The 21,702-nt window shown below is 43.0% G+C and overlaps 1 protein-coding gene across 5 annotated transcripts in view; it reads left to right on the forward strand.

The window, feature by feature from the left end:
• Positions 1-21,702, forward strand: part of TNFAIP8 (TNF alpha induced protein 8) — a 114,108-nt gene that overhangs the window by 90,004 nt on the left and 2,402 nt on the right. The window contains exon 1 of one of the 5 annotated variants that reach the window (XM_044263444.1): positions 13,500-13,876. The exons of the other annotated variants lie outside the window; for them this stretch is intronic. Coding sequence (XP_044119379.1) covers position 13,876 — 1 coding nt within the window. The 5' untranslated portion in view covers positions 13,500-13,875. Of the gene's footprint in view, positions 1-13,499; positions 13,877-21,702 lie in introns of those variants that run through there. 5 annotated transcript variants of the gene reach the window in all.

Below are 21,702 nucleotides of genomic sequence, written 5' to 3' on the forward strand. Positions count from 1 at the left end.
ATCTGAATCATGTGTGAAAAAAAATCTTTCCTCCGAGACCAAAGCAGTGGTCTTTCTAGGATTGGACTGCCATTTTGCACTGAGGCCAGGGAAAAAGACAAGGCCATGACCAAGATCTCTTCTCACAACACCAGGCTTCAGCCAGAGTTCCAGGCCTCTCCTCACTACCCCTAATGATTTAAAAAAAATATGTACTAAAATATTTCAGATTCTTTACACTCCATCAACATGCAATGAGCCAGAAGTCAGTTCAAGAAAAGATGACCCAACCCTTGACTCTTCCGTACTTTGTTAGATGCCGTTAAGTCCTTAGAGAGCTGGGATAGTATTAAGGCCCACTTTTGGAACCTGGAATCTTAATCCAAGAATTCTATAGCTTTTTTTCTTTTCTTTTCTTTTCCTTCTTTCTTTCTTTATTTCTTTCTTTTTGCTTGTATCTAAGATGGTTTTGTTTTGTGTCGATATCAATGTAATGAAAGAAACATACTCAGATCCTAGACACTTGCTATTCAAGAATTAAATTGCTTTTGTTGTTAGCTAGAATCTCTATACACTCACTTAAACATAGTTCCTATATTTTGGTGGTGGCAACTTGTCACATGGTTTTATTTTATTCTGTAGGACATAATGAAAAAAAAAATTTTTTTTATTCTGATTCACCAGCAGGGAGAATATAACAGAAATTCATTTTGGGTATTTGCTATAGAATGTGCCCCTTATTGGAATGTGGGTGGAGTTCTGGCATTTGTATATTTGTACGTTTCGGGGAAATAAAGGTACAGAGAAGCACTTGTTCATCGTCTACATAAAGCCCAAGTGTACAGCTGACAGCTTAAAAATACCGTAGGAGACGACATTTATGTCCAACAGTGACATCTGTTTCCCTCATTCCAAGTTCAACATACGGCATTAAAGATAGATGCCGAAAACGTAAGAGAAAAAGCCCCCCCCCCTTTCTTTTTCCCATATCCATTAACTCTACTCACCCTCCTTTTCAAAGCAGGAGCATAGACTAAATGGCATAAATGGAAAATCAACTGGAGATAAGAGGAAAACTGTTTGGTGTTAGGGTAAATTTGGAAACTGACTCCAATCATACCTCTGTAGACTTGATTCATCTTTTTCCTAAGCGTGTACTCTTTATAGTACACATTGTCTCATATCTTGGAAGTAAATTCATTATTGTTTTTCTAAGATATCTTCTGCCTTTTGTAGCAGGGAAAATATTAAAAATCATGTCAATAAGAAAATTTCAGTCAAGGAGGTTGTCTTTCTCCTTGGAAACAGTGTTCTTATTGGAGGTTCTGTGACTTATGAAGCACTTACTATAATAATAACTGCTTGATATGATCAGTAATATTTCCCAAAGATATGACCGTAAATCTGGCTAATCATTTAAGTTAGTAAAATTACATTCGTAGCCTTATCAACTGAAGTTCTGCAGATCATACAAGGCAAAAGTATTTAGAAAATCGCTCTAGATACCAAAAACTGCAAATTGATCATCTTCAGTTATCTTTCGTATTTTTTTTAAGTGTGAGGTGTGTTAACTCTGCTTTTATTTGCTAATGGGGATCTTTGTTCTTTGTCTCTTTATCAAGTTGACCCTGGTAGAGTGAACTGATTATTCCCAGTCACACGTAATACCTGGAGTCATCACAGAAGGTGCTCAGCCCCTTTGCCCCCTCCAGACACAAAGCCTCACTACCTACTTCCCCAGCCTCATCAGCCAGCTAGGCACACTTACTTACTAACCTTTAAAACAACAACCTAACCCAAATACCTCTTACTTAGCACACCAAGAATGACTCCCCAATAGTCATGTTCAGTGTTTATCATACCACTAAATTTAAGAAAGGACAAAGAAATGCAAGCGTTTATCCCCATGACTATCACCATACTTGGCTGGTCCCTTTATCTACTAGGACATGGTCAAAACAGGTCTTACGTCAGGAATCTGACCAGATGTTAAGTTCATGCTGGTAGCCTTCACCAGACAAGGATTTGCAGTGTGGAAGGTCTGTTCTGTTGCCTTGAGCAGTTTTCAGTGTCGGAGCTCTTAGCCCTGCCCACATGGAAGTACATGCAAGGGGAATGCCACTTCACCGTTAGAGAGGGTAAGGAAGGGCTCTCTCTGGCTGAGATATTCGGGCACAGCTCTTAAGATGGTTCCCACAGGCAGGAAGCTTTGGGAGGGAGGGGCTTTGTTTGTGTTTGTTTCCCCAAGTATGGTGGGTATTCCATTGGTGATCAGTGAATTATTTTAGGAGACTCGAGGCGTAGAGTTAAATGATCTTCAGTCATATTACAGAAGATCTGTCCATTTCAGTTCCCTTGGAACGCTTGCGTCATCCAAAGGGAATGTCTGTGTTTGAGGCTCTGTGACCTTTGTTACCTTACTCATCCTGACTCACCCCCTTTTGTACCGTGCAGGTAGACACGGGGCTCATGGCCTTTTGCAGGCAACAATTTCTGGTTGGTTAAAAATGAATGGTATTGGCTTTTTTCCTCATTTAATTAATTTTTATCATTAGAAATTTTTAATTATTTTTATCCTTATGATATAGGTAAAGGAATAGTACCTTACCATTCACATAACATATAATTCCCTTTTTGAAAAATATTCTTTGTTTAATACTATATTAAGCAATCACAGGGAAATAAAATACAATAGTAAAAGTAGAAAACGAAAGCATGTTGAGAAGGTGGTCCTCAAGGGACAGGGGTTGAGGATGTCTCACCCAGGTAAATAGGGGATGACTTTTCAGGTAGAAAAGAGAGATTTCAACAAATGTTGTGGGGTGGGAAATGCAAGGCATTCTGAGGAAAAGGTGAATGAAGAAGTTGCTGGGGGCGCCTTCATGGCACAGTCAGTGAAGCAGCGGACTCTTGATTTCAGCTTAGGTCATGATCTTGGGGTCCTGAGATCAAGCCCTGTGTCAGGCTCTGTGATCAGCAGGGAGTCTGCTGGAGAGTCTCTCTCTCCCTCTCTGCCCCTCCCCCCGCTCACACACTCTGGCTTTCTCAGAAAGAAATGTAGAAAAAAGTTGCTAGAACCCACAAAGCCATTGGAAAGTCAGAGCTAGGAATCTGCCTTCTCGCTCAGCTTGATTGTCGGCTTAGGAAGCAGAGGGCTGTTAGGAGCAGATTCTGTTGGAGTCACACCCAAGGCTCTCCAAAGAGTGATTCAGAATGGCTTAAGTTCCTGATCATTTAAAGCAGGGGTGGCTAACTCACAGGCCTTGGGTAATTTCCTGGCCAGGTGTTGAACTGGAGCACTGGTTCCTCCTGCATCGCTGCCACCAGCCCCAATGTTGTCAGAAGGTCCGGTTTTTCTTGAGAAGCTGGAAATGTGAATTTTTAGCCAATGCTCCCAACTTTTGCATGTTTTTCATGAATTGAAAAAAAAATAAAACATGATGAGGGCCCATTTTGGGGGTGATGAGAATATTCTGGAAGGAGATAGTGGTGATGGTTCATAAGGAGAATCACTTAATCGTACACTATTAAAATGGTGACGGTGGTGCGTAATGTTCTTTGAGTTTTATCTCAGTTTTAAGAAGGAAAACATGGGATACCTGGGTAGCTCAGTCGGTTAAGTGTCTGACTTCAGCCCAAGTCACAATCCTGGGGTCCACATGGGGCTCCTTGCTCCGCGGCGAGCCTGCTTCTCTCTGTCCCTTTGCGTCTCCCCCTGCTTGTGCGTACTCTCTCTCTCTCTGATAAATCAATCAATCAATCAATCTTTAAAAATAATTTAAAAAAAGAAAAAGAAAAACACATTATGGATACCCAACCAAATCACGTTACCAGCCCAAAGTATGTAATCTCCTTTTTAAATAGAGAAATTACTCCTCGCTACTTTTGATAATCCCAACAAAAAGCACTTTTCCACGGGGGAGACAGAGGCAGGGAGTTTAAGGAAGTTAACCTTATAACCCTGTGTTGACCTTAGACCTCTGTATTTCCACCTCTGGTCTCCATGCCTTCTTGCATCTCTAAAAATAGGGCCGGTGAGAGGGGTGGTGAGAAGAGAAATGGTAGCCTTAATTCTGGAGCACCAAACTGTCTGGATAAAAAGGCAAAGCTGTGAGAAGGTGTGGACACCCAAATTATTCTATCTTTTTAAATTTTAAATTTTATTTATTCATTTGAGTGAGAGAAAGAGAGAGCACACATGGGCGTGAAGGGCAGCAGGAGAGGGAGAGAGAATCCTCAAGCAGGCTTCCTGCTGAGCATGGAGACCATCTGGGGGCTCGATCCCAAAACCCAGAGATCAGACTTGAGCTGAAACCAAGATTTGGTCGATTAACTGAGTGTGCCACCCAGGCATGCCTGGCCGAAGTTTTTTTTCTTTTTTTTTTTTTAAATATTTTATTTATCTATTTGACAGACAGAGATCACAAGTAGGCAGAGAGAGAGGCAGAGAGAGAGGAAGGGAAGCAGGCTCCCTGCAGAGCAGAGAGTCTGATGCGGGGGCTCAATCCCAGGACCCTGGGATCATGACCCAACCTGAAGGCAGAGGCTTTAACCCACTGAGCCACCCAGGCGCCCCAGGCCAAAGTATTTTAAAGAAGTGATTTATTTTGTTGTTAGTTGGCAGCCGGTCGTAAAATTGATAAGTTATGTTGTTTGCCAAAGTTTATTTTACCCAAATATCTACCATTAGGGAAGTAATTCATCTCAAGGACAGCAAGCTCATATATTTAGAGAACCGTTTTTCAGTTCTTACAAGAGAATGACTATAATGGTCTTTTTAGTTATTTTCTTTAACTGAAAAATGAGTTTAATATACCAAGTAGATGTCATCAACATCAAAGGATTATAATTACTTTAATGTAACTATTTGTCTCTTTGGTTTTCAAAGAGCTTTATTATTTTTAATTCTAAATATAATTTTAAATTAGCCAATTTCAATAAGAGTAAAATAGAGAACTTAAAGGTTTTACATATCCTGACTTAATTTTCAACTCTTTCTTTCTTCTGTAATAAACTAGCAAAGGCAAGAGAGCTCATGTTTTTCAAAATTTCTAATTTCTTTTACATTTATTCTAAGAAATAGGCCTTTCTTATCTTAAGAAGCAACATCCGTCCTAGAAACAGATTTATGTTACTATCGCTGCAGAATGTGGGTTGTTTAATAAACCTTACCAGTTCCAAATATTATCAAAAGATGATTGTTTTAGATGCCTATCTTTATTTGACTAAAGATAGCTGAACTGACTCTTTCAGAATAAACTTTTTCCAAAGGTTGACATTGCAGTGTTTGTTTCTTAGTATGGATATTTGAGATATGATACTTAATGAATAGTAGTATAATTGATTTGTATCTCGTATTTTGCTTATGTCTTATAAAAAAGGCACTATTATCCCCCATGCCTCCCCTGTCTTTCTTCCCACCCCCTTCCAAAAGGACCTGGGAATTTTTAAAGCCAGCAGATACATCGTAAAGATTAATTGAGCATTTATTATGTCAAGGAATAAGTAATAAATTATAGCCAATCCCAAGGGTTTAACTTTCAGGGAACATGGAAGCAAATAAATATGATATAATGCAGTTTGCAGGGAGAGTTAAGAGACTGGAGAGAACATTTCTGACTGTGTTAGTCAATAAAGCCTTAAGAGAAGGGGCGATATTTGGGATGGACCATAGGGGATTGGATAAGATATCCTCCAAGAAGGCTCCCCCTTTCTTCCTTCACATTTCTGCTTAAATATCACCCTTCTCAGAAAGGACTTCCCTGACTACCCTGGATGAGATAGCATAGCTTCCCCCCCACCGTCCCCTGGTACTCCTCTCCACTGCATACATGTGCATACACAGACACACACACACACACACACACACACACACACACACACACGCATGCACCCACACAGACATACCCTTGTTTTCTTCTAGCTTCTGTCACAACCTGACGTTTTGATACATGTTTGTTATTTTGTATCTTAGGTCTTCTATACATGTGTGTAAATATGTGCCTCTTGAGAGCATGCACTTTCCCCAAGAGCATCCTGTAGGTCCTCCGCAAAATGTGTTGAATGAATGAATGATTCAATAAGTGAAGTGGAGAAGGCTTTTCTGCTAAAAGTCTGCTATCTGTGGAGAGCCCCAAACTGGTATGGAAAATCCCTGTTCAGCTTTCTCTTAGGACACTGATAAATGTGGCAAATTCCCCACCTGTCTGTGACCCAGTTAGCACATTCTGTAGATAAAAGGGGGAGATTTGGGTGTGCAATTAGAGCTTCCTGAAGTGAAGGACTACATAACAGGTGTTATGAAAACAAGTCATTATTGCTCTTAACCTTCCCACCATTTCCTCCAGCAAACCCCCCTTGGACCTTCACTGGCTATCTATAATTTCTATTTAAATTCTTTGTAAAATCTGTAGGACGCACACAGATCCTTCACTGTCTGACATTCAGGTACACTGCTGGGCAGAATTTCTAATTCGTGGGGGTGTTGAGCATCTACCTTTGGGTCAAGTCATGATCTCAGGGTCCTGGGATCGAGCCCCATGTCAGGCTTTCTGCTTAGCAGGAAGCCGCTTCTCCCTCTCCCACTCCCCCTGCTTGTCTTCCCTCTCTCATTGCATATCTCTCTGTCAAATAAATAAATAAAATCTTTAATACGTACATACATACATACAAACTCTCCTCTTGGATCATCTGGCTGACTCATTTGGAAGAGTGTGAGACTCTTGATCTCAGGGCCAGAAGTTCAAGTCCCAAGTTGGGTGCAGAGATTACTAATAAAAAAAAAACAAAAAACCTAGAATTTTTAATTCCTGAAGAACCAGTAGGAGTTGTATAGGTTGGCTTTGACGTATAGTCATATTTATTTCTGTAAGGAAGGAGTCGTCCATGCCAATGGCTGGAGAACGTGGGAGATGAATATACACACATGGAGATCACCTAGGAGGGCCTGTGGTACACTGGGAAGAGTGGTCTTCTTCTCAAGGCGGCAGCCACGGTTTACCTCAAGACCAATGTTGCCGTGGGAGTGTAAACCTGTTTTGGTTAGATCTTATGATTGTTCAAAGAAAATCAGAAACACAGAGGAGCAGAGGAGAAAAGGTTAGTAAGAAAGGTAGAAAGTACTTCACAGAAAGCTAAGTGTCAAGCCGGAAGTACCTAGGAGTAAGCAACACTGCTTCTGGAAACCTCTGGGGTTTTATCAGGCTTTTACCCAACAATTTCAGAGCTTCGGTGGGTCTGAGATGCTTTACCTTTGGGCCCAGCAAATCTCATCTCACCTTTGGCTTGCCATCAGTGGGATCTAGCCTCTAAGACACTGACATGGCTATAAAATGCTTCGCTAGCTTAACTTATTTAATACATTTATGGGGGAGAAGTTTGGACAAGAATGTTGGGAGGTTGTGCCAAAATGCATATTTGAGAGATGCCCGAGCTGAGGCCAAGAGGTTACTCCTCCTAAAATACTCAAACAGATGGGTTTGGGATATTTGCATGGAAGATTCCAGAACATTTGCTGTAGGGATTGAGTTAGCTAAATATGGTCACTTTTCCAAACAAAGTGGCTGGTTATTCTGTATGTTTTGGCAAAGGACAGAGGAGAAAAGCGGGAGACAGAAAAGGAAAATGCATGTCTTTTATGTAGATTCCTCTCCTTTATTTATTTATTTATTTGTTTGTTTGTTTGTTTTTAGATTTTTTTTATTTCTTTGACAGAAATCACAAATTGGCAGAGAGGCAGGCGGGGGCGGGGCGGGGGGGAGCAGACTCACCGCAGAGCAAAGAGCCCAATACGGGGCTTGACCCCAGGACCCTGGGATCATGACCCGAGCGGAAGGCAGAGGCTTACCCCACTGAGCCACCCAGGTGCCCTGATTCCTCTCCTTTAAAACAAAAAACTATTTTACGTCTCCTTAGGAGGGCTGTTTTTGTCCATGAAGTACAAGTAAACTTATTTGTGAAGCATTAGATATGTGAAATTGAATTGATCTCCTGACACATCTTCATGAATTGCTGTAAAAAAATATTGATAGGTTCCACAAAGGTCACTCCATGCCGGCCAGAGGGCATATTTGAACACCAAGATGAGCAGACATGCTCCCTCAGTGGACAGGAATCATAATCAAGTATGATAAGATTGGAATTTAACTCAACCACAAGGCAGAAAATTACATTAAAAGGAGAGATTTTTTTCTCTTGAAGATTTGGAGAGATCCTTCTGCCTCTGGATTTGGAAAAGCTTCATGGTAGACATGGCTGCTTGTAAAGGCTGAGCTGGACTATATCAAGCAGGGATGGAGGGAGAGGGGGAGGGTAGATGCATAGCTTTTCTGAGTTCTCAGCTGTAGAAGACATGTGCTCCTTCTGTTTTTCCTTTTCAAGGAGTTGCTTCCTCCTGGGAAACAGACAAGCTCTAAGAAGTGGGATTCTAGGGGCGCCTGGGTGGCTCAGAGGGTTAAGCCTCTGCCTTCAGCTTGGGTCATGATTTCAGGGTCCTGGGATCGAACCCTGCATTAGACTTTCTGCTCAGAGGGGAGCCTGCTTCCCCCCACCCTCTCTCTGCCTGCTTGTGATCTCTGTCTATCAAATAAATAAAAATAAAATATTTTTTAAAAAAAGAAGTTGGGGGACACCTGGGTGGCTCAGTGGATTAAAGCCTTTGCCTTTGGCTCAGGTCATGATCTCAGGGTTCTGGGATTGAGCCCCACATCCGGCTCTCTGCTCAGCAGGGAGCCTGCTTCCTCCCTCTCTCTCTGCCTGCCTCTCTGCCTGCTTGTGATCTTTGTCTGTCAAATAAATAAATAAAATCTTTAAGAAAAAAAAAAGAAGTGAGATTCTAAAGCTGGCTCAGCCACATCATGGCATTTGATGGACAATTCATAAGCAATGAAAACCATTGAGATGCACTTTGCTTATGGAGCGCTTGTGTGCCTCAGGCTGAATCAGCGGACCTTGACTTTGCCATGTCCTTGGACATGTCCTTTGACTTCCGAATCTTGGCTCTCTCACCTGGTTGCCTCGGGGTTAAGTGCTAAGAGGACTAACCCAGAACAGTTTGATCAACACAAAAAGTGTTACTGGGAAAATATTTTGCAAAGTTCAGAGTGCTACACAAATGTCAGCTGTACTTTTGTTGTCTGATTGTCCGTAGTATTTAACCAGGAGCCACCTGATGAAACCAGAAGGGCTACGTGGACTACTGATGTCCGTTTTGGGGTCTGATGCAGTAACAAAACTGCACTCTTGTGTGCTGGATTTTTTTTTTTAATGTGCTGGATTTTAAAACCCATTACTGATTTTCTAAGCACTGCGTGTGTGTAAATATTCATCAGGAGCCAGAGCCCCTCGCAGGGTGGGAAAACGTGGAGCTTAGGTGCCAGGGTGGCTCAGTTGGTTAAGCATCTAACTCGGTTTCGGCTCAGGTCATGATCTCTGGGTCCTGGGATTGAGCCCTACGTTGCACTCTGTACTACGCACTCCGCGGGGAGTCTTCCGCTTGAGATTCTCTCTCTCTCTCTGCCTGTCCTCCCTGCCCCACCCAAACCACTTAGGGTGCCTCTTTTAAATGCTCTCTCTCGTGTGCTCTCTCTCTCTTTCTCTCTCTAAAATGGATAAGTAAATCTTTAAGAAAAAAAAAATAAAAGAAAATCATAGAGCTTATTTAGAGGATTTTCCTCCACACTCTGGCAGAAGATGGGATTTTATCAATAGTGGAAAGGTTTCATGCCCTTGAGAAATGTGTAAATAAATCCAGCTTAATTGAAAAATCTTTAAGAGAAACATCACCAGGGCACCTGGGTGGCTCAGTCAGTTAAGCGTCTGCCTTTGGCTCTGGTCATGATCCCAGTGTCCTGGGATTGAGCCCTGCTTCGGGCTCCCTGCTCCACGGGAAGCCTGCTTCCTCCTCCCCAACTCTCCCTGCTTGTGTTCCTGCTCTCACCATCTCTCTATCAAATGAATAAATACAATCTTAAAAAGAGAGAGAGAGAGAACTATCACCTATCTTATTCCAACATAATAATTAATAAGGAAGCGTTCACTTAATTTAAAAGAAGAACAGTTCACTAAAGTCACTTTTGCATAAATGCTTGTAGGACTTTTTTTTTTTTAAGATTTTATTTATTTATTTGATAGACAGAGATCACAAGTCGGCAGAGAGGCAGGCAGAGAGAGAGAGAGAGGAGGAAGCAGACTCTCACTGAGCAGAGAGCCCGATGCGGGGCTTGATCCCAGGACCCTGAGATCATGACCTGCGCTGAAAGCAGAGGCTTAACCCTCTGAGCCACCCAGGCACCCCCGCTTGTAGGACATTTTAAATTTTATTTCAAACCTGTATGAGTGATAAAGTTAGGACCTGTCCAAATTTTGGTTTAAGTAACATTTAAGAGAGACTAACTTCTCTGTTCTCTTGGACACAGCATTAAAATTCTCTGAGGCTTTACTACAATAAAGCTCTATTCTTAAAACATTTTCTTTGGATTCTGTGCACAAGCCCACATCTACTTTTTGGCAAAAATTTTTTGAGAGGGAATTAAATCCATCCAGGGTCTACTTAGAGCATGCCTGTGTGACCGAAGTATGTCTGTCTGAACATTTTGTTTTATTTAAAGATTTTATTTATTTACTTGACAGAGAGAGATAGAAAGAGAGATCCCAAGTAGGCAGGAGGGCAGTGGGGGGGGGTGCGGGCTCCCTGCTGAGCATAGAGCCAGATGCGGACCTCCATCCCAAGACCCTGAGATCATGAGCCAAAGGCAGAGGCTTAACCCACTGAGGCACTCAGGTCCCCCTGACTGATCCTTTTATAGTGTAGCATTCTGGGAGTACCCTTCAGTGTTTATATATCCAAACTACATAGGATGCCTCTCATAAATGCAGCTTCTTAGATTGTAGTCCTGGGGATTCTGATTCAGTAGGGAGGGCAGTTTGTACTTCTAAGAAGCTTCTAGATTCTCCTGAGGCAGGTGGCCTGTGTCATTGACATTCCTGACCCAGATACCCACTGTAGATGTCCCCTCCCTGCCACTAATCCTCTTGAAAATGGAGCATCTTTGTGCTGTGAGTTTTCTTGGCCAAGACAATATGTTATACTCAGTGTTTCCAGTTTTTCTAAAATCTATGGGATCTACACCTATCTTTGGGCTCCTGACTAGAGATACAACTACTCCTGGGCAGAATTGTTAATCCCTCTCCAGCTGAGGGGGTGGGGTGGTAGATCAGCTCTGGAATATGGTCATGTTTATTTCTGGAAGGCAGAATCTTCTTTTTTTCCTTCAAGGTCAATGTTTTGGGTCAATCTCCTTTTGTGATAACTTTTTCAAACCTAGCTTCCCTCCATGATTGCATCGAGAAAAATGAATGTTCCCTCTCTTTGCAACTGTTGCATGTTTGTAGGCTCCTGTTATAAACCTAGTCATGGTGTGTTCTGCACCCCCCCACCCCCACCCCGGCACCCTGAGGGCCTGGGGAGCGGGGATACTGGTATTTATCATTGAAACCATAGTATCTGATACAAACACTCAACAGAAGTTTTGTGGAATGCCTCATGTCTTTGGGTTCATGTTCTCCCTTTATATGGGTCATTTTTACCGAATCCTCGTAAAAACCTTAGGTGGCCTCATTTGCACATGGGGAAACTGAGGCATGGAACCATTGGGTAATTTGCCCCAGGGACACTGCACTCAGTGGCAGAACCAGACTTCCATCCACAGTATGGCTCTGGAGCCTGTGCTCACATTGCCTGTCTTTGCCCAACCACCTGTCTTGCCCTCTGCTATGTGCACAAGACGATTGTGAATTCATTCCAGAGGAATAACAAGTCAATTTGTTAGCCAGTAGTTTTCACCAACCTTATCCTACAAATTTGTACAAATACGGGACCTTTCTGTAATTCATTTGGAAAACTTGGGCAAATCAAGTTATGGTGTTTCTTGACTGTTTTACTAATCCTCCAGACTTTAATGTTATTAATGCTTTTTGCACCTCTTAAGGGGTACCTTAGTATACACTGTCCCCCAGATTTCTTTCACCAGAGAGAATGTTGTTCCCCATTAGACTTTTTTTTAACTTCTTAAAGAGCTAGGTTTTTTGGGTTTTGGTTTGTTTAGTTTTTAACATAATTTGAGAGATAAGCTGGCTACTGCTTTCGTGAGGTTTCCCAAGAAATTTCTTGGGTCCTAAATATTTGAGTGTCTTCAGTGTGTAAATCATCTTCAGTGACCGCTTAGACTTCCCTGGGATAGTCACAGGTCTGTTGTCGTGGGGTAACTACTAATAGCCCTCTTCTCAGAGGTATTCCATTTCCATGGTAATCTGTGATTGCCCTAATCATGACATTTGTTCACCTCCGTTAAAAAAGATCTGTGTTTCACGCTCACTACCTTCTCATTGCTCATGGAAGGACTCGTAGTGCTGTTAACAGCCATGTTCCCTGAGCAGTTACCATTTTGTATCAGTCTCGCATGGAACTAGGGACACTCACACAGTTTGTCTGTTTTCACTCAAAAGTTGCATTTCTTGGGATGCGTGGGTGGCTCAATCAGTTAAGCATCAGACTCTTGATCTCAGTGCAGGTCTTGATCTCAGGGTTGTGAGTTCAAGCCCTGCACTGGGCTCCATGGTGGGTGTAGAGCCAACGTGAAAAAAAATTTTTTTTAAGTTGTGTTTCTTAAGAATTGCAAGCCTGTAAGACTTCTTCATACTGCTCAGTATCTGTTCATGTGTATTCTTATCTATGCATGAAAAAGCCCAACTCTGAAAGGGTCCCAGAAATCTAAGAACACTTTCACCTCTGAGAAGCAGGAGTTGGGGTCCGGGCTATATTGTTGGAGGGCAAACCTGGGAGACTTTTTGCTTTATCTATTTACATCTGGCCTTTGAGCAGTGTAAACATATTTTTTTGTTTCCTAACAGTATATTTTAAAATGTTTAAAAACTGCTCAGGGTTTTCCCTGAAAAGACAAGCTATTTTAGACCCAGCTGGTTTGATCTTCTTTATATGGAATCTGTTTCCTTCACCAGAGGAGAACTAGTCTCTTGCTTTTGTTTTCTTTCCCTTCCTTTCATGGTGCTTGGCTGAATATATTAGGTTTTCCCATACCTTCAAGAAGAAGCCTCTTTTTAAAAGCTCGTGTCGTGTAATGTAACTCTTGAGAGAATAGCGTGAAGTTGAACATATCTAGGTCCAAGCTCATCTCTCCCACTTACTGACTATATGGCCTTGAGAAAGTAACTTAATTTCTCTGGACCTCAATGGCCTTATCTGTAAAATGGGGACAATAACAACCTCCCTCTTGGGATTGTTGTGAAGCTTCAATAAGATAATGCAGATTCTGGGTGGTTCTGGGGATCATTGAATAAACATTCAAAATTCAGTAGCTAGCCAGTGAGTCCTCGTGACCATGACTTTTTGGGTAACCACAAAAGTCATTTCTATTCTTGTATCATCTGTACTAATATTTACAAGACAGACATTCTTTGGGGTCTACTTCATATAAATATCGCCAGCCTTTCTTCCAATCCTGGTAACTGGGTGAAGCTAGAGGCAGAAGAGACATCTTGCCAGAGTTTATGCCATGCAGAAAAAAATCAAGGCATCGCATGATTCCTTTGGCAAGTCGACTGCAGAGGAGCAGAGGTGAAGTCTAATATGAAGTTAAAGGGGCTGAGACTCAGGAAATTACATTTTCAATTTTAAAATCATCACACCGCGAAGCCACAGGAGTCAAGGACGCGGAGTTGATCCTAAAATCACGATGAAGAGATTCCAGAATTCAAACAGCAGAAACAGCCCGAGATCACACAGGGAAAGGCTTCAGAGTGTTTTCTTTAGGATGTAATTTCTCTTGTCTACAAATTCGGAAAACAGGGAACATCGGGACCTACAAGGAGAGAGAACACAGTGAGTGTCTAGGTTGGGTTTGAATCCCCGCTCCTCCGTTTCAGTGGGTATTAAATAAGAGAACAAGGCTCTGTGGTCACGATCCTAGCCTGTGGCTGCGTGTTTTCGGATTCCTAACTCATTAACTCTCCTCCAAGCCATACTGACTTGAAATGAGGTCCCGCTTAGCGGATGAGAAAACAGAGGTTCTAAGAATTAAATTGCACTCAAATTTACAACTCGGGACTCCTGACCTGGAGTCTTCTGTCTACTTCATGCTGTTCTTACTTGGCTTTCTGCCCTGCCTTTGGGTTGCTGGTTCTCTGGTTCACAGACTCCTCAGGAGATGCTGTGCTCTTTGGGGTAATCTTGTTGGCTAGTTGTTGGTTTTTGCTTTGACTTTACTTTGGGTCCATTTGCTTCTCTCCCAGTTGCACAGTTTTGCATGGGCAGCGATGCTTTCTTTCCTCTTGTCTTCGATTCTGTTCTCCATTGGTCAGTTTGTTTTGGACAAAGTACCCTTACACTACCTATCAGATGTGAACAAGAGATTCAACACCTTAAAAAAAGAGAAATTCCATGATAAAGCCTTAATATATTGTCATCATGGAAAAGGAAATGTAACTCCTTATTAAACTGAGGTCTCTGTGAGGTCTCTGTTTTCACACAACCATCTGGTGTTTTGCATTTCTCAGCTGCATATTTTGTCCAGAAGGAGTTGATTAATTCTGACCAAATGTGATTCAGTATTCAAAAGCTTCAGAATGTATTCGAAGTTTAGTTTGTTATGTTCTTCCAACAAAACTGTGGAGAAGTATACTCTGTGCCAGGCATTGGGTGAGACCCCTGCCAGGTGGTCTATGTCCAGTCCTTCTGGGGCAGTTCCCAGAACTGGGCATCATTTATTCTCATCTGACAGTTGGGGAAACCGAGTCTTAGTTGTATCCCTGAGTGGTATGGCAGTTCCTGGAACCACTAGATACAGAATCTTTGGACTTTTATGAGTACACCCTTCTTTTCCAGGCGCCTGGTGGAATGAGTTACTACAGGAAACGTATATTAATTCTCACTAGTATGCTAAAGGTTTATGCTGCAATTTTTCTACTTTAAATGGTATGGATGAAAAAATTCTAATACGCATTGAAAGTTGTTTTTAAAAGGTAAACTCATGACTCTCCCAAAAATACAAAATGGGCATGCCAAAGATTTAACGAAACTCACTAATTAATGAGGAACCAGTAAGCTCTTATAATTGGTTCAGGAGAATCCAAAGCATGACACAGGCAAACAAGAAAATGAAGACTGAGTTGCACGTCCCCTGGAAAAAATGGATTTGTATCTCTAGGGACAAGAGGCATTTGCAGTACTGCTAGTCTGTACAACTTGTAGGTTGTACAGTATGGAGTTGTACAGTTTTGTACAGTTGTACAGTTATGGAGTCACTCCTTGAAGAGCAGTAAAAGGAATCTGGAATAGACAGGATACTTTATGATTCCTGGTTCTCTACTGAAAAGCCACCCAGTGATTTTTTTTTTTCTTTTTCGCTTTCTCGGCCCATTTCAAAGTCACCATTTTCCCTAACATGTGCTTTCTTTATTATGTTGCTTCTTTTTTTTTTTTTTTTTTCCTTTTCTTGCCCAGCATGGAGCCCAATGCAGGGCTTGAACTCAAGACCCTGGGAACAAGACCTGAGCTGAGATCCAAGAGTCTGACGCCCAACCCACTGAGCCCCCAGGCATCCCTATTATGTTGCCTTTTAAAGTGAGGGTGTACTCCTTCTGGAGGTGGCAGGAGACCCAAAGTAAATGTTCTAGCTTGTCCCTGTGATGATGCATACTCTTGGTCTTCAGCCACTTGGGGACAGGAAAATACAAAGACACCAGAATCTGCCTTTAGTATCAGATGAAGGACTCCAGGTGTGCTGATCCTCCTAAGACAATGTTTCTTTATGTCAGGGCCTCCCTCTGTGTGACCCAAGGCTGATTTGAGGGTTCAGGTGTCTGGTATTGTCTCCTCCTCTCTGGGTAAGGTGGCCTGCCCTTGCTCTCATGGCTGTTGCCTCTGCTGCCTGCCACCCTCTCCCCTCCCCTGCACTTTCCCTCTCTTTTTTTGCTTGTTTGTTGTTTCTTCTCTCTCCTGTTGATGAGTTTCTTACTTGGGGAATTCTGAGTGTGAAGATCTGGTGTCACAGACCCCTCGCCAGCCATTCCAAGGACTCCTGGCTTCTCCACTGGAGCTCACCAGATCGCAAGGCAGGGAGGGCAACTCTTAGCCTGTTGACTTCTTGGGACACTGTTTACACTTTGCTCTGACCACTTCCTTATCCCCACTGTTTCTTACTAAGCCACATTTAGATTCGGAGTTACTCAGGTACAAGAGAGCTAAGGTCTTATATATTTGTTTAAGGAACTTTTATTAACACCCCACAACAACCAGACATGCTCTCTAAATTGTTTTCTTTTCCATCTTTCCTAAGACTGGGTCCGCTGGATCAGAGTTTAACTAGGCGGGGATTAGCAATGGCATCCATGGACATCTGCAGTCACTGCTTCGAAATTCCAAGTATAACAAATCTGATGGGTGATGAAATTATTCACTTGCTGGTGAGGTGAGGGCTCAGGAAGTTACCTGAGGGCTTCACTGGACGAGCAGTGAACTCAAGACCCTGGGAACAAGACCTGAACTGAGGGCTTCACTGGATGAGCAGTGTCTTAGTTGCAATAATATTCTGGAGAACTGTTAATTTCAGCAAACTATAGTTTTTCATTAATTCATTTTAGGATAAGTTTGTATGGGGTTTTGGGGGGGTTGCTTTTGTATTTGTTTTTGTTTTATGAGCCCATTTCTTCCCCTTATACACAAGGGTCAGTGTATTTTTACACAGCGTTTATCTCCAAACTTATAGTTGTTGATGCTAAAAACTGGAATTCCGTGAATATCAATTTGCTTTACAGCAAGTGTTGCAGACATGGATGATTTTGTTAAACCAAGACAGGAGATACAGAGATATAGAGGAAGGGCCCAAAGATAAGTAGGCATAAAATAACATTTACATCTCTTTCTATACAATGTTCTTGCCAGTGGCAGTTCTTGGTATGTTTTTGATATATGACATTGTTTTTCCTTAGTCAAGGGTGTACATATTTCCAAACACAAGTGAATTCTTTTTTTTATTAAAGATTTTTAAATAAGATTTTATCTTTTAATTTGAGATAGAGCGAGAGAGTGAGAGAGAGCACAGGAGGGGCAGAGGGAGAGGGAGAAGCAGACTCCCCACTGAGCAGGGAGCCCGAAAGGGGTTTGAAGTAGGCTGGTACCCTTGGAGATGGAGGGAAGTGGGGAGAGGGAGAATGGAAGGCTCTTGGTCACGGGCAAGGCAAGAGAGAGGATGGTGTGGTGGGGGACGGCCAGGCCTCCCACTTGAGCAGATGGTAGGAAGGACTGCTATTCATGAAGGTAGAATGGAGAAGGAACACTTTGGGGGGGCACGAAGGAATCAAGGATTCCATTGTAGACATGGTGCATTTGGAATGCCTGCAAAACAGCCAAGGAAAAGGGAAACTTTGAATGCATTTGCAAAACGAGTCCAGAACTCCATCCCAGGAACCTGGGATCATGACCTGAGCCAAAGGCAGATGCTTAACCGGCTGAGCCACCCAGGGGCCGCAAGTGAATTCATCTTGATGAAACACTGAAACCATATTTTCAACTCTTTGTGGCTTCCCAGGATGTACCTTGCATCTGTCCCTCTGTTACATGTTTAAACATAGAGCTCTCTGGGCTTGGAGCAGGTAGACCCTGTGTCTGATCTTCTTCTGTAGCCAGAGGGCTCAGATGCCAGGCAAAACCATTGCATTGGCTTTTATACTAAATATTTGTATTATTGCCCTCCAGTGTTTTCTCATTGTGTGCAACGAGTCTGTACTCTTTAAAAAACAACAACAATAACAACAACAACAAAAACACAAAAAACAAAGACCTGAATGACGACAGTAAAAGAAACCATACTCTTGGGTGCGAGAGAAGAAAACCATATAGCTAGCTAGGTAAAACAAATACCTGTTTCTCTAGCTTTTTTTTTTTTTTTTTTTTTTGAAGATTTTTATTTATTTCTTTGACAGACCGAGATCACAAGTAGGCAGAGAGGCAGACAGAGAGAGAGAGGAGGAAGCAGGCTCCCTGCTTGAGCAGAGAGCCCGATGCGGGGCTCGATCCCAGGACTCTGAGATCATGACCTGAGCTGAAAGCAGAGGCTTTAACCCACTGAGCCACCCAGGCGCCCCTGTTTCTCTAGCTTTTAAAACAAATAACCTCCCCCCCTCCAACATATATATCTAAAACTCATTTTGCAGGCCTGCAAGTTTTCATAGGGAAGTGTTTAAGTGGGCCAAAGGGAGAGGGGAAGTGGGCTTCCTCTTCTGTAAGAAGTGCCATGGAGCAGGCACCCACACGGGGGCCCAGAGGGTGACCCAGGGCACGGATGTATCATCTCGGCTCACAGAGAGCTTACTGTTTAGGGAGGAGAGGCAGACCATCAAAATTTAGGCAAATGAGGAGGATGTCAGGAACAAGGAAGTGTGTAAGTGTGTTAGTTCACAAAGACTGGAAGTCAGCATCTTTTTCTAATCTACATCTTGAAAGGCTCTGGTTGCTCAGTGAGAAGAGATTGGAAAGGGGTTTGAACTCGGCTGGTACCCGTGGAGATGGAGGGAAGTAGGGAAGGGAGAATGGAAGGCTCTTGGTCATGGGCAGGGCAAGAAAGAGAGGATGTTGTGTTGGGGGATGGCCAGGCTCCCCCCAAACCCCCCGCTTGAGCAAATGCTTGGAAGGGCTGCTATTCGTGAAGGCAGAAAGGAGAAGGACTGTGTTGGGGACATGGGAGAATCAAGGATTCCATCGTAGACATGGTACATTTGGAATGCCTGCAAAACAGCCCAGAAAAAGGAAAACCCTGAATGCATTTGCAAAATGAGTCCCGGAAAGGGGTCAGAGTGAGTTCTAAGTGTGGGAGTTTTGGCACCTGAGGGGCATCAGAAGCCACAGGAGTGGAAGAGCTCACATGGGGGTAAGGTAGAGCAGAGGAGAAAAATGTGATCCGGGACTAGACTTGAGATACAGCAGGCCTTTAAGGGATCTGGTAGAGGGTGCGGAGCTGACAAATGAGCCTGAGCAGGAATGGCTAAAGGCAGTTAATTTGCAAGGGGGGAAAAAAAATCATATTGCATGATCACAGCCACACAGCCCTGGCTCGCAGTTTTCAGCTGCAACCCCCTATTGGCTCCAAGGAAGCCTTCACCAATGCTAGGAAAGAAATCCTCTGCATGTTTGCCTTCCCTGCGCAGGGGGAGAAAGAGCTTCAGGTTCCTTTTCAAAGATGACCAAGCTGGACATAAGCCAGAGAAGAGAATGAGAGGAGGAAGTGGCTGCTGTGTTTCTAGAGCAGGGTCTGCAGTTCCTCTGGGGCAACAACTGGGAAAGCCTCAGAAGTCAGCTTCTCCGTCCTGGTTGAGACCCATTCCTGCTAAACTGGGAGCAATCTTGCTGGCTGTGGCCTTGCTTTTCACACTTTCTCTTGTGGGAGGTTCAAGGGCTACTACATGAAAGAACGTTTCCCGTTGTCTTTAAGTTTGAAAGCAAATGGAACTTTGAGGTTCAATGAGCTAAGGAGCTTAAGAGAGGTGCAGACTTTCAAGTCTGGTCTTGGAGAGAGGACCACAGAGGATTTTTACTCCTCTCCCACTGGTTCTGGTGATTTCATAGTGTACAGTGTTTCCCTCGAATAGACATTGTAGTAAATCCCAGACCGGTGTTGGGAGACCGTGTCAGGCCCTAGTAGATGCAATACAGAATAACCTTCCAACTTTATGTGAGTTTCTGAGATCGTTGTTATTTCCCATGGATCTGAAATGTGGGGGGTATCCCTTCCTGTATAAATCGGTTTTATTTATTGAAATCCATCTCCTGAGTTCTGCAGCGGAAGACGGTCCCTTGTCTTAATGTGGTAACAGTAACTACGTGTGTCCGTTATTTTGATACAAACGATTTAATGTGGATTAACCCATGTACTCTTTTGCAAACCTTTAAGGAATAGAATTGGATGCAACCGATGGAAATCTGAAACAGCTTGGAAACCTTCACACGTTGGCCGTTTCTCATGCTTTTTTGCTTTCCTTTTCTTTCTCAAAATATATTTCAGTTCTTCTTCTGCAATTTCAGTTCATGTTTCAGATGTTTAGATATTGACATCCATGAGGACAGAGGTTATGGTTCAGGGAAGCCTTTCCTTCAGGGCATGTGGCCATTATATTAATGAATGGCATCCTGGTCAGTAGGAAACGCTTAGCATTACCTGAGCTGTATCCCATGAGCTACTTTGGCCTGAGCGTGGGACTGAACATGACAGCCCCACCTGGAGGGAGTCTCTCTTCTTAGACATCCTCCCAACCTGGATTGGAAAGCAGCTGCCCTTTTGCTTTCTGCCACTAGCCTGTCCAAACTAGAAATAATTGTGGGGGTGCCTGGGTGGCTCAGTAGGTTAAAGCCTCTGCCTTCAGCTCAGGTAATGATCCCAAGATCCTGGGTCAAGCCCCGCATCGGGCTTTCTGCTCAGCAGGGAGCCTGCTTCCTCCTCTCCCTCTGTCTGCCTCTCTGCCTACTTGTGATCTGTCTGTCAAATAAATATATAAAATCTTAAAAAAAAAAAAAAAAGAATTGTGTATCGCTAATGCCCTGACTCATTCCTACCTATCTGTACTTTTAGTCTTTTTTATCTTTCATTACTAAATGACTGCTTTCAAATATCCAGGTCTGGGCCCCCAGAGTGGGGATAGAAACCCCTAAAACTCCAGCTTGGAGGACCCAGAAGGCGAGGAAGAAAGCTCATACTTTGGTGGAGAAGTATGCACAGAGTGTCAGGAGTCCTGGGGGGGATATTTAGGGAAAAAATTAAACTTGGTTTGAGGAGTAAGTATATATTGAGCATTTTCACTGACCAGCTGTAAGCTAAGAGCATCACACGGCGTTTCATACTTAATATGTGCAACGATTATTACGTGTACCTTACACCTCCGTCAAATTAAGTGATGATAATTCCAAAAGCCAACTCTGAGCCTCAGCTTTTCCACAGTGTCTTATTCATGGAGCACATTTCATGAGCTCATGAAAGTGTGGCTATTTCCACAGAATGTGTAAATGTTTCAAGGGAACAAACAACAGCCGTTCATCAGAAATAGCAAAAGACAATGAGCTCTCCAAAGAATGACTGTTCTTTTCTAAGACTTAACTTCTGGGAGTTGAAATCTGGGCTGGTTAGGCTGAACTGGAAGGGGCAGGCCAGTGTCTTAGGAAATTCGATTTTTTGCAGCTGACATTTAAAGCAGGGATTTCCTTGCGGCACGCCTGGGCGGCTCAGTTGGTTAAGCATCTGCCTTCAGCTCCAGCAATGATCTTAGGTTCTTAGGATCGAGCCCTGCTTGGGGCTTCCTGCTCAGCAGGGAGTCTGGTTATCCTTTTGCCTCCCCCTCCCCCTGCTTGTGCTCCTTCTCTCACTCTGGCAAATAAACAAATAAAATCTTAAAACAACAACAACAAAAAACCATGGGACACCTGGGTGACTTAGTTGGTTGGGCTGCTACCTTCGGCTCAGTTGATGATCCTGGGGTCCTGGGATCGAGTCCCACATCAGGTTCCTTGTCCTGCGGGGAGCCTGCCTCTCTCTATGCCTCTGCCTGCAACTCTGCCTGCTTGTGCTCTCTCTCTGAAAAATAAATAAATAAAATCTTTAAAAAAAAAAAAAAAAAAAAAGAATGGCAATGAAGTTTAAAAAAAAAAAAAAGCAGGGCTCTCCT

The sequence above is a fragment of the Neovison vison genome, chromosome 1, assembly GCF_020171115.1.
Source record: "Neovison vison isolate M4711 chromosome 1, ASM_NN_V1, whole genome shotgun sequence".
In the NCBI taxonomy this organism is placed as follows: domain Eukaryota; kingdom Metazoa; phylum Chordata; class Mammalia; order Carnivora; family Mustelidae; genus Neogale; species Neogale vison.